We start from the raw sequence: 12,719 nt of genomic DNA, 5'->3' as shown, positions 1-12,719 counted from the left end.
ATTACAGTGTTTCCCATACATATAGGCCTACCCGTGTACAGTAAGCACTCGGGTTCGTACATCAGAAAGCTCATTTGTAATCTCTAAGATTTAGAAATCAGCAATCACCGTAAACTCCGCTAATGTTAAATATAGGCTTACGTCGCTTTAGTGACTTTTCCCCTATCGGTCGTATCACAAATATAAAACTACATGCGTAGCCGAAAATCCAGTGCTAACATTTGTCGCGTCCCAGATTTTAACTGCAGCAAAAGCGATACAGAGCAGCACGGGACACGGGCTGGGCGCCCCGGGGGCCGCGCGTCCACACCCAGCACCGGCGGCGCGGCGCGGCGCCGTGATTGGTCTGTGCACACGCCCCATCAATGGGGTGACACAGTGCGATCAGGCGGCAGGGGGGGGGGGGTTTCAGTCTACAGTGTAACGCCTGACATCAGATCCAAGCCGGCAAGGGTGAAGTTCAGCGGCATCGCAAAGGTACTTTGTAACGATCGCAACCGAAATAGAGAACCGCTAAATGTACAACATTGGCTTCAAATGTAAAATAATGAACGGAAAATGTAGCTAGGACTAGGGGCTGGGAGGTGCGATCCCAGTCTGGGATGAAACTTTTACTGTCATCTTAGAAAGCAACACGGCGTAGGCTATAGGGAGTATGCACGGGTAATCCGCTATGTCTGTCTCTGTTTTAAAACTAAATAGTAGCTGATGTTAAATTAAATAGATATTAGAAGCACATAGATACAATAGCAGAAGTTTCAAAAGGAGAGCCAGAAACATTTATATCTACATATTTATGTATACATGTATGTCTCTATATATCTCTGTATTTATAAGTGTATATAATGAGTACCTGCACTTAGACATACACATACACGCGAGAAGAGGTAAGTTACTGAGGCGTCGTGAAATTCGCCCCCCAAAAATGGCTCTTGGGCTCAGCCCCGCATCTCAAGGCTGGCTACGGGAAGCGCTGGGGGTTTGGCATTGCGTCTCTTTGCAGAAAAGCTGAGAAATACAGTATTAAATGAGGGATCTGTGGGTAGGTGTGTGCGCTGCTCCAGGGCGCAGTGCCAGGGCTGATATATTTAATAGCGGCGGCCGCTTTCCGCGACTCATTTCCCCGCTGGAGAGGCATCATCACAGGGTAAAGCCGGAGTAAAGGGGCGACAGCTTTCCTTCCCAAGGAAAAGCTCGGAAAACGGACGCCAAGACGGGTCTCCGCCCTCCGCACTCGTTTTCTCTAAGATTTCCCGGATAACTCAAGGTATATGTGCATTTTGTTAAATGCGGCTGAAATGTTCAGTCCCCCTTAGAAGTGGACCTGCTAGCGAGGTAGCGGCGGGTCCCGCTTTGCTGGCCGCTCCCGCTTATGCAGAAAGCTGGCGGAGTATCTGTGTTGCGTACGGATGAGGCTTTAAGTCGGTGTGCTTTGTACTGTATGCCTGATCGCTCCGACGTTTAAAGCAGTGCGGTTGACAGGCACATTATTGGCCTTATTGTTCCCTGGTCGCTGTACTTTTCCTCTGAAGTGAACGGATGTCCAGAAGTCCGGCACAAGGGGCACTAGAAACAGAGAGATATCGCAACGGTAAAGGGGAAACTTGCACAGAAAACAAGGTCAGTTTGGCTCGACATACAAAGGGATGGAGTTTTGTACGGACTCTGCTTATTATGAACCGTGTGACGGCCGGGGATTTGTTCTTCTGTTTTAGTGCAGTTTGGCAGGTCATCGCGGGGCGGACGCGGCTCTTTATGCTTTTCAATCTTTAATCTAAGATGCCAAATGATGGCATCAATAAGCCAAGAATGTGTATTACAGTCGCATAGTCAGATGCCATGCCGGTCTGCTGCCCTGCCTACTGAATTACTTAGACGACAAAAAGAGACTTCTCTATTATTTGCTGTCATTTAGAAAGATATGACCATTGTCATGGTGTGTCAGCGCAGTAAATAACTAGTCAGTAGCTGAAATCGTCCTGCAATTAATATGGCATTTACTTTAGACGTTCCAGAACTCCGTGACCCCCAGACTTATCTGATGACATATTAATGCAACTCAATATTTGCATAAAAGTTGGGCAGCCCCATTAATGAAGTAGCCTACTGATTTTGTGTAGAATTAAAACGTGTGTGCCATTTTGTAAATGCCGTAAAGTTGTATTAGTTTACTTGGGACTCATGGATGTGTTAAAAGAGAAAGTGAAGGGCAAGGCTGTGTGTCATTTTCGTCGGACGGCAGCGCCGTTTTAATGCTCCCAGACTCCGTGTACTACAGCGACTCGCTCGTGTAATTAATAGTACATTCCATTTGTACAGCACTGTTCATTATCAAATGTTGTAGGCTACTATCTGCAGTGAAATGTTGCTGGTGCCGCTTTCTTGGTTATTTTTTGTGCTTTACTTTTGGGCAGATCGCGATGTGTTATCAGTATTAGCTTTCGTCAGTAGATCAAGAGATAGACTAGTAGTTAAATACAACAGCAGAACAAATGCGACGATAGGTAATATTTGAAGCTGTTTGTTAAGGTCTGGCATGTGCCGTGTGTGACTCCGGTGTCGCAGCGGTCTCCCGACTCCCATGTCCAGGGGACTCAGAAAGGCCATCTGTCACGATGCGCTGTGGCCGTCACCCGGACGGCAGCATGGGACAGGATGGTGCCTGGACAGAACGATCAGCACACCCCGCCCCCATGTTAAAAATGCTGTTTATTATCATTTGAGGGCAATATCTTATATCTCTCCTTTTATTTTCACCTTTTCCTGTCAGTGGGTGTACGCTAAAGCTGCTGGCCGGCTCTCTGGTGTAAATTAGTAACCGGCATGCGGTTTAATGGGAACAGTCTGCCTCGGCTGTGAATTACGAAATCGTGACATCGTTTAGTGCGAGTTTTTAGGACACTGGGTGCACTGAGGAGAGTCTGGATGAGTGGGCAGGGGCTCAGCTTATCTGATTATATCTTCTGCCTCATTTTATAATGATCTGCTTTACTTAGCTAATGGTTGACTTCTTCAGAGTCCAGGCCTGTCTTGTCTGGCCCACAACTGCAGTACTTCTGCTAGATGTCTCTTACTCGAATTTGTAAACTATTACTGCAAAACAAAGAGTTTTCCAATATTTTAACAAATCTTAAAATGTCTCCCAGGGGTTTGCTTATTTCTAGTTAGTTCATTTCTTGTTCCTATTTCTACGTCCTTGAAAGCTGAAAGCGGCACTGTGCTGAGGTTATAAACCCATCTAGTTTGGGGTTGATTATTGATTGGGGTGAGTTTTTTTGAAAGAGGTCTTGTTCTTAGAAACCTCTAATGGAAGTTTCTTTTTTCCACCAGGTTGGAAATGGAGTCGTTTAACCACAAGCTAAACTTGTACATCGATTCATGGATGGGTCCCAGAGGTAAGTCACTGGGAGAAGATCAGCCTGAACTATGGCACATACACAACATCATGTGATTTGAAGTGAGCGCAAAGAATGAAACTCAAGCTGAAGCCAACAGTGACATAACTGTCCCGTAAAGATCCATTCGAAGGCTTTTGCTAGGTGTGGTCCCTTTCATTGTTATAAAATCTGTTTTGTTCAGCAATTTAGTTGTCTTGGAAACATGCATCTGATTTCAGTTCTTATTTGTGAATCTGAACGAGACTGTCAAACTGCAGCGGGGCAACATGTTCTTTATTGTTCAGAGGAGCAGAGAGAATCTTCACAGCTGAAGACCTTTGAGTGTCCTGCTGTTAGATCTTGGTGGTATTTAACTACTAACCACTGTCATCAGGCAGGACTGGCAGTTCCGTTGATGACCAGCTCTCTGCGTGTATGTTCTCTGACACTGTAAGCAGTGTAAGCACCACGCTGAGCGCTCTACGGCAGCACACTGTATGTCCTCTGGCACTGTAAGCAGTGTAAGCGCCATGCTGAAAGCTCTACGGCAGCACACTGTATGTTCTCTGGCACTGTAAGCAGTGTAAACGCCGTGCTGAACGCTCTAAGGCAGCACACTGTATTTTCTCTGGCACTGTAAGCAGTGTAAGCACCGTGCTGAACGCTCTAAGGCAGCACACTGTATGTTCTCTGGCACTGTAAGCAGTGTAAGCGCCGTGCGGAACGCTCTAAGGCAGCACACTGTATGTTCTCTGGCACTGTAAGCAGTGTAAGCGCCGTGCTGAACGCTCTAAGGCAGCACACTGTATGTTCTCTGGCACTGTAAGCAGTGTAAGCGCCGTGCGGAACGCTCTAAGGCAGCACACTGTATGTTCTCTGGCACTGTAAGCAGTGTAAGCGCCGTGCTGAACGCTCTAAGGCAGCACACTGTATGTTCTCTGACACTGTAAGCAGTGTAAGCGCCGTGCTGTTTCATGCTGAGTTCCTCTGGGTGTTTGCCTCGGAACATGGTGTGCTATGTCCTCCATCATGTCCCCCGGTGAATGTGTGTCCTGCTGCTGTATTATGTTCATGCCCGCTGTGGTCAGCTAATGCTCCTCACACCTCTTTACAGATCCACGGGTTCGAGGATGGCTGCTTCTGGACCATTACATCCCCACCTTCTCGCTGACGCTTCTCTACCTTCTCATCGTGTGGACCGGCCCGAGATACATGAAGAACCGGCAGCCACTGTCCTACCGTGGGGTGATGGTGGCCTACAACCTGGGCCTCACCCTGCTGTCCTTCTACATGTTCTACGAGGTGGGAGGGGGCCCGTCTGGGTGGTCACGCCGAGGGCAGTCGCGCTGTGGGTGAGGGTTTGTCTGGAGATTATATTACGAGCTGACAGATGGATGGGCTGGTCCAAGGTCATCGTCAGGAGCCGGCACTCGGTCGGACGCAGAGATTGAGGGCATCTGCGTGACTGTGGATGAGGCCCAAGGCTCAGAGGCCTGTCATCTGCATATGATTCGCGTCGATACGGGACACAGCCAAAGGTCGCACCATCTGTATCACCAGTGAGCTGCGGGTGCAGAAGCATAAAGGTTGGCTGCTGCTAACGCTGGTGATTAACACAGACATTATAAACAGGAGAGATGTTTCCACAGTTATGATATGAGCAAGTATGTGCATGTCTCTCTGTGTCTGTGTAATCAGAAGGAGCTCTGGTCGGTAGAGGTAATTCTCCAGCTGTTTGTTGAGAAGGATCCAGGTTATGTTTGTTTGTTTGTTTGTTTTACTGTGGTGCCCAACTGATCCAAAATCATCCTGCAGTTTGTGTTACAGTCCGCTGAACAAGTCAGTCACTTTGGTTGCCCTAGAACTCTGTGACCTTCAGATTTATCTAACATAAACGTAACATTAATGCAACTGAATATTTGTATAAAACTTGGGCAGCCTCGTGGGTATGAAGGACAATTAAATCACCTTCACTGGCTCCCTGTCACTGAATACTCTGGAATGTTCCAGTTTGTGTGATTACTGTTCCAGTGCTGAGCATTTCCGCAGACCTCTTCTCTGTACATATCTAGGGAACCATGAATCTGTGCAGGTAATCAGACGCAGAAGTTCATTCATTAGGCTGCTGGAATATCTCAGTAACAACCCCCCCAAAAGCACATGTCCCACGGCTTCTGGTAGGTACCCATCCTGTGCCCCCCCACCCCCACCCCCACCCCAGCAGTCGACAGTTTGGAAAATCAGTGCTTTGTCAGCTGACGTCTCATGGCTCCTGTGCTGACAGCGTCTGCCGTTAGGCTCCGCCCCCATCCCCGCTGGCTCGCACACACATTAACAGACTGCTGTGGCACACCTCTGCGATTAAAGGTTATGTCTTTCCCTGTCTAGGTAGGACAAGCATACACACGCATGGACACACACACACACCTTGTCTTCATTCCGCATTGCGTCATGGCGTTTTGAATAGACTCCACAGAAGTCCGCTTGATCCTGTCGCCTGATTTTGATCGAAGGTGCTGTCTGCTGGTCAGATTCCAGAGCAGGTGAAGGACACGGCTTTTCTGGAAGACCGTATTGGCATAAAGGGGTAATTAAGGTGCTCTGCAGTACCTGCACAGACCAGCCACTGCCTTGCTTGACATTTACATAGTAATAATTAATGCATAATTACAAACATAACGAACACTAAAGAGTCTCTGCTAATTTACTGAGGGCCAATAATGTATTGTAACAAGGGTAAAAGTATGTGGAGACAAATATTAAATCAACATATCTGAGTATATTTTATCAGCTAACACACAAGATTGTAGCATATGAGGCAAAGAAAAGTACAGTACAGACACCAGACCGCAGTGACTCCTTCATTCCCTTGGGCACTGCAGGGAATGTGCTTTTATGCGTGGAGCAGTGATGTCATGCCGCACTCTCTTCTTCTTGCATCAGACCATTAACTCTCTAGATATTCCTTAACCTAATGTTCCAGAATGGCCACTGAAATCTGAATATTCATGTGCCATATCCCATAATTCACAGCAGCTGAGGCACAGGTCTGGGCTATGGCAGAGCAGGGCCAGGGATTGAGTGTGTCATTCATCATTCGAGTGGGTGATTGTGCGTCTTTATCTCTGGTATTTGAGCAGAACTCCTCAGCAGTGGTCGTGCATTTTAGCTGGCGTACCTCAGTGAGAGGAACCCTTTCAAGGACATCGGGCTGGACCGGAATCATCCGTCACGACTCAGGGCAAAGCTGGGGAGGTCATGTGGTCCCCTGGTTGTAGGAGCAGGCATGATGAAACGGGCACCATTGGCTTTGCAAGAGGGAGAACGCCTAGCGGATACAGACATGGCCGTCGGTTCAGGTACCTACAGGCCGGTGTGTGATCAAAGGAAGAGGGCGTTTAATCGCAATAAATCCGGCATTAAAGCTTCAGAAATGTCCAGCTCTGTTCATGTTCTCAAAAGTAGATAGTCTGGAATATTAGTTACTGTAATGTTTATGCTCTTCAGAAGAGGTTCTCAGTCATTGGCATGTTCCTCCTTGCAGGAATTGCTTTCACATTGACTCACAAACAGCTGCAGAAGTTTTCCCTGCCTCCCTTAGTTGAGTAATAATCCAGGAAGAATGTGGAATGAGGAGATCAGCAGTCCAGGAAGTCTTTAGGTCACACAGAGCCGTTTGGCTGCTGCTGCCGTTCGTACCTCCCACTGTAAGAGCCGCCGATTTCTGGGGACTCCAAGGAATTCAAGTACTGAATAAAAACTGAAGCATTTAGGCGATGTGACCTTGGAGGGGTTCACAGAATCGCCTGCAGATTGGCCGTGGCGTGTCACGCCGGGTGAATCACGGCTGGCCGGTTTACAGACTGAGACGGGGCAGACCCCCTTCCGTGGACATCTGAAGGAAAGATGCACAAGGCATCCACTGAGGCGCAGCACTTGGGCCACGATGCACAGCTGTGAGACAATGAACAAAGAGCGACGACAAGCCCGGATTGTTGTGCGATAAGTGGCGTGTTTGTGGAAGGGCGATAAGCGGCGCAGATCGCTGACGAGCGAGCAGGGGACCGCGCCGTAGGCGTGCATGTGGAGCGGCAAGTCTGATGGCACTCAGCGCTTTCTCGTGCCTTCTCTCCCTGACGCTTAAATCCCAAAGAACCATGGAACTCCCTCACACAAAGGTCTTACCGTCTGTGATAGTCTCCGAGCCACGCATAAAATCGCTGGTGTTCTCGGCAGAACCGTAATTGATCACAACTGATGCTTGGTGCGGCTTCAATACCCACAGTTTCAGTGCTCGTGCTTTTAAATGTATTTAATGTCCTTAATGGAGTCAGCATCATATCAGGGGCTGTACAAATATCACCCTGTTCCTGTCTCCCTGTGAAACTGCAAGTGTCAATAGACTCATTTAAGGTAATTCCCCCATCGTTTTATTCAGCTGAGTCGGTGTCTCTGCAGAACCGCTTGTGCCCCCCCAGACACGTATATAACAGTGCGTGTGTATGTGTGATGAAGGGTGTGCGGCTGTGTGCAGGGATGTACCCACTGGGCACATGTACACTGCCTAACCAGTGGCTTCTTCGTGCAGCTTGTCACAGGTGTCCTGCAAGGGGGGTACAGCTTCTTCTGCCAGGACACCCGCAGCGGTGGGAGTGCCGACGACAAGGTACGACGGGGTCACCGAGGCCGACGCGCAGGGCTAATCATGGCCGCCACTGGGTCCTTATGGACGATTTTACTGCTCCTGTTTGTCGTGATCGAGCAGAGATGCTCGGATTTCACTGGCAGTGTGTCTGACACTACCATCAAGGTCACTGCATGGTCAGGCCACATGGGGGCGTTTCTTCTCTGCATGCGACATGCTGTTGTTTTTCAGGGACTGCGGGGCACAGTAGAAACACACTGCATTCTCCTGCATAGTTTTTCTAGGCTTTCTCCAAACATCCAGATCCATGGTTCTGAGCCCTGCGGTCTTCCCCGTTTGTCGCTGCAGATCATAAACGTCCTGTGGTGGTACTATTTCTCCAAGCTGATTGAATTCATGGACACATTCTTCTTCATCCTGAGGAAGAACAACCACCAGATCACGTTCCTGCACGTGTTCCATCACGCCACCATGCTCAACATCTGGTGGTTTGTTATGAACTGGGTGCCCTGTGGACACTGTGAGTAAAACGCTGTCTGACCTCATCGTCCTCCGTAGTAGCCAGAGATGGACAGTATGGCTGAAAGTCCCCATTCCAGAAACATTGATTCCACTGCTTATGCCCCATTGTCCACAATGCCAGTCAAAGCCTGTGTGGCACCCTAGGCGAGCTTTACCGCTGCCGCCCCCTGTCTGAAACCAAGTCAACTCCCCCACAGAAGATGCCACCCTAAGTAGCTTCCTATGTCACCTAATTTGTTGACTGGCCCTGTGTCCTGCATGCATTTGAACCTTTAAGGTTAACAGTGTCCCATTCAATGTGATCTCCCCCCTATATCCATTGTAATGCTTTGTGAGATCGAGTTTCTGCATATCATTAGATACTGCTGTGTCGTTAAGGGATCTGGGGCTTTACATTTAGCCAGAAATACCTGGAATGGTGCTGAATCACCATGTTGGGATTAACTACCATCGGGGCTAAAAATGACAGTGATGTGTTTGGTTGCACAGCATACTTCGGCGCCTGTCTGAACAGCTTCATCCACGTGCTGATGTACTCCTACTACGGCCTGTCCGCCATTCCCTCCATGCGGCCCTACCTGTGGTGGAAGAAGTACATCACGCAGGGGCAGCTCGTGAGTGCAGGAAGCGGGGGGGGGGGGCGTGGCATGGTGTACTTAAAGGCTGTGAGTCTGGACATGTGCGTGTGTGTGTGACATTTAAGGAGGGAAATCACAACCAGAGGTGTTTCAGGAGGACAGTTTCAGAGCCGCTAGCTGGTTCTAAGCCCAAATGAAGCACATAGATGATTTTCTGCCCTGTTAGTAGCACAAAGGCTGCCTTAAATGAAGCACCACTTCAGAGCGATGTCTCCAAGCCCGGTGCTTAATGTCAAAGCAGATGATAAACGAGCCGCCTTTCCTCAAGGTCGCTCTGTGCTGCACACGCACCTCACACAATACGCAGATACAGCCGTTTTCTGGGGCGCGATGCGGCCACCTGGCCCATCAGCTTCACCTGTTTCGGACAGGTGATGCTCACTTATTTACCAAAGCACTCTCCACATACATCATTATGCTGCTACCTTGTCAGTGTAGAGGGAGGCATCCAGGGCGATAATGTTTTTAGGAGCATTAAACCTAAAGTATGAAATGATAGGGTGTGACATGTGATGCCTTCCTGTTTCTCTCAATTACAGATCCAGTTCGTTCTGACTGTCATTCAGACGACGTGTGCTGTGGTTTGGCCCTGTGGCTTCCCGAATGGCTGGCTCTACTTCCAGATATCCTACATGGTCACCCTCATTATCCTTTTCCTGAACTTTTATGTGAAGGTAAACTCCTACGTAATTCATATGTTTTACATTTGTGCGCTCCCAATCTGTGAGCTGTGTTTTGCTGTTTTAATAGTTTGGATGTGTCTGATCAGCCATTACTGCAGAATGGAAATGGAAATGCGTAACAACCATTGCCCCATGGGTAATGTAGATTTGTTGACCGAGCACTTAAATGGTGCACAGCAATGCTACATTTAGAAAAACCTAGAAAAAGAAAAATGACATTAAAAAATAATACAAAATCCGACATGACATCATCTCTTTTTCCCCAGACCTACAAGAAGCAGGATCCTTCTCAAAGAAAAGAGTATCAGAACGGCATGGCGTCCCCCGTGAACGGGCACTCGAACGGCATGGCGTCATCGGACAGTGTGAAGCACAGGAAACCGCGAGCGGACTGAGGACCCTGTGCCCACCGCCTAGGGTCACTCGTCACCACATATCGGCGCGTTCGGCTAGAAGAGCATATCGTATTCACACTAGACAAAGAGCGACAGCCATTCTAATGTTAGAGAATCCTGTAGAAGTTGTGCACATAACAACCATTTTTATTATTCATATTGAATTTATGCTCATTGTGGTTAAGAGAGAACAAACTTAAGAACAAAAAAAATGACAGTCCGTCAGACTTTAATTTGGCATATCTGTGGTAGGACGGAGTGCGCACTTTCAGACGTGTTTCATCGTGGTCTCACTGTGCATTATTTGGCCGGTCACGCTCGTATGTACGAGTGCAAAACCACACAAACAAAGTCATTTTTAACATGCACCAGCATACAATGTCTTATCCACAAGTTCCTACTAGTGAAACACGTTATATGGCTGAATGAGCTTTACTGATCTCAGACTGAGCTGCTGAAAAATTTTTCAATAAATGGAAGTAATGTTTTCTTAAAGGATGCACAGTAATGATTCCACCAAACCTGGCTTTCTTATGCTAAAGACCACGCATCTCACTGTTGCCTGTGCTACTGGTCATGGGTCTGAGAAGCAGGTGTATCGTCTAACGCATCGTCACAGGAACACCTTCTCCCAGCAAACCTGTCACCACCCGACGTCAGAAACACCTCACCTCCTGTGTTATTCTACAGGCTACCAAAAAAGGCAGATTTTAATTCATTGACTTAATTTATTACTTCTTGACTTAACAAGAATTGATTCTTCGTGAATGTTTACAAAAGATGGAATGTAAATGTTAAAGTGAAATTCAGGAAGGTCATATGCTTTCTTAGGTGTCAGGATTTAAAATTTTATTTGTAGTATAACATTAGTTGTATTAAATTTGTTTCTGTTTTTTAATGAGTGAGTACTAAACATAATTTGGCCAACCAGTGATAGCAAACTTGAGCAAACTGATCTTAATGTGATACATGCAACTTTAAACTAATTTTAGAAAAATGCAATATTCCCTGGTTTGCCCTTGTTATTTATTTATGTTATCCCCGTAAATTCAACAAAGGGAGTAAATCGCATTTGTAAAAACCTGTGCGATCACCAGAATATTCCAAATTAAAATATGTCTATTTTGCAAAACAATAGAAGATGTAAGGTTTCTTAATGAGGACCACAGACTGACCATACAAAGTCCTGCAAAAACAAATTGCATATTTAGATTGCTCTACAAATGCTTAACATAGAATTAGATATGAACTTAAATGCTAATTTGTATACTTGTTAATGTACCTTCATTAAAGGGAAATGAAGAGGTGGATACAAGCTGACGGCGAGCCTGCTGAATTTCTGTACTAACTACGGTCGCTATGAATGTTCACATGACGTCATTTTATTCATGCACATTACTAATAGCTGTGTCACCTGACTGCTGTTAATTGTTAGAGACGCCATGTATCACTTTTAGCATTTGATTTTCCCTTTGTTTTGTTATATGCCAGCTGCACACCGTGACTGTGGGCCGTAGATATTTCCTACAACGTTAAGCGTGAAAGGGTGACCACAAAGCCCATGCTGGGATTTTTCAATAAACACTTGATGACTGTGCCTCTCTAACCTCTGCTGCCTTTGTGTGCTCTCTGCAATTATACAGTGTTCATAACGAGCTCTCCACATTAATTGTCATATCATAAGTTACCCCCAGGGTATTTTGTGTTGGTAATAGCTGGCACTAAATCTGGTGTTCTCATAAAGCCATTCTTTACTCAGTGTCATCCATCTGTAAGGTTTTTTTTCCATCATTAAAGGAGGCCTACCTCATTGCTGTTTTTTTTTATTAAAACAGGCCTGCCTCACTGCTGTTTTTTAAATTAAAACAGGCCTACCTCACTGCTGTTTTTTTTTTTTATTAAAACAGGACTACCTCACTGCTGTTTTTTTTAATTAAAACAGGCCTACCTCACTGCTGTTTTTTTTGTCATGAAAACAGGCCTACCTCACTGCTTTTTTCTTATTAAAACAGGCCTACCTCACTGCTGTTTTTTTTATTAAAACAGGCCTACCTCACTGCTATTTTTTCCATCATGAAAACAGGCCTACCTCACTGCTTTTTTCTTATTAAAACAAGCCTATCTCACTGCTGTTTTACATTCACTTTCCTTCCTTGTTATTAGGTATACCAGTTCAGCTGATCTCTGAAGCAAATATCTAATCAGCCAATCATATATCAGCATCACAATATATAAAATCATGCTCAGCCTGTTTTAATAAGATACAACTCAGGAGTTAATGTTCATATCAAACGCTAGCATGGGGAAGAAAAAGTAATTTAAGTGACTTTGAATGTGGCCAGCTGGGCTGGTATGAGTATTCCAGAAACTGCTGATCTACTGGGATTTTCACGCACAACCATCTCTAGGGTTTACAGAGTGGGCTGGAAAGGAAAAGAAACATCCAGTGAGGGGGGGTT

General features: G+C 46.5%; 1 protein-coding gene across 1 annotated transcript; it reads left to right on the top strand.

Annotated features, from left to right (window-relative positions):
- The first annotated feature begins 338 nt into the window (after positions 1 to 338).
- Positions 339 to 10,406, top strand: elovl5 (ELOVL fatty acid elongase 5). Its single transcript, XM_023829118.2, has 8 exons — positions 339 to 477; positions 3,331 to 3,395; positions 4,492 to 4,679; positions 7,966 to 8,043; positions 8,371 to 8,542; positions 9,034 to 9,158; positions 9,722 to 9,856; positions 10,132 to 10,406. The coding sequence occupies exons 2-8, from the start codon at positions 3,338 to 3,340 to the stop codon at positions 10,258 to 10,260; spliced, it is 885 nt and encodes a 294-aa protein (XP_023684886.1). The 5' UTR covers positions 339 to 477; positions 3,331 to 3,337; the 3' UTR covers positions 10,261 to 10,406.
- Positions 10,407 to 12,719: the final 2,313 nt, after the last annotated feature.

The sequence above is a fragment of the Paramormyrops kingsleyae genome, chromosome 3 (assembly GCF_048594095.1).
Source record: "Paramormyrops kingsleyae isolate MSU_618 chromosome 3, PKINGS_0.4, whole genome shotgun sequence".
NCBI lineage: Eukaryota > Metazoa > Chordata > Actinopteri > Osteoglossiformes > Mormyridae > Paramormyrops > Paramormyrops kingsleyae.
This window is presented reverse-complemented; position numbering and strand designations above follow the sequence as displayed.

What these genes read in the sequence shown, in the direction of transcription:
- elovl5 (XM_023829118.2), top strand. Translation starts at nt 3,338, where the DNA reads ATGGAGTCGTTTAACCACAAGCTAAACTTGTACATCGATTCATGGATG. An exon ending in TTCATGGATGGGTCCCAGAG is followed by an intron (nt 3,396 to 4,491) that starts GTAAGTCACTGG and finishes ACCTCTTTACAG; the next exon opens with ATCCACGGGTTCGAGGATGG. An exon ending in TCCTGAACTTTTATGTGAAG is followed by an intron (nt 9,857 to 10,131) that starts GTAAACTCCTAC and finishes CTTTTTCCCCAG; the next exon opens with ACCTACAAGAAGCAGGATCC.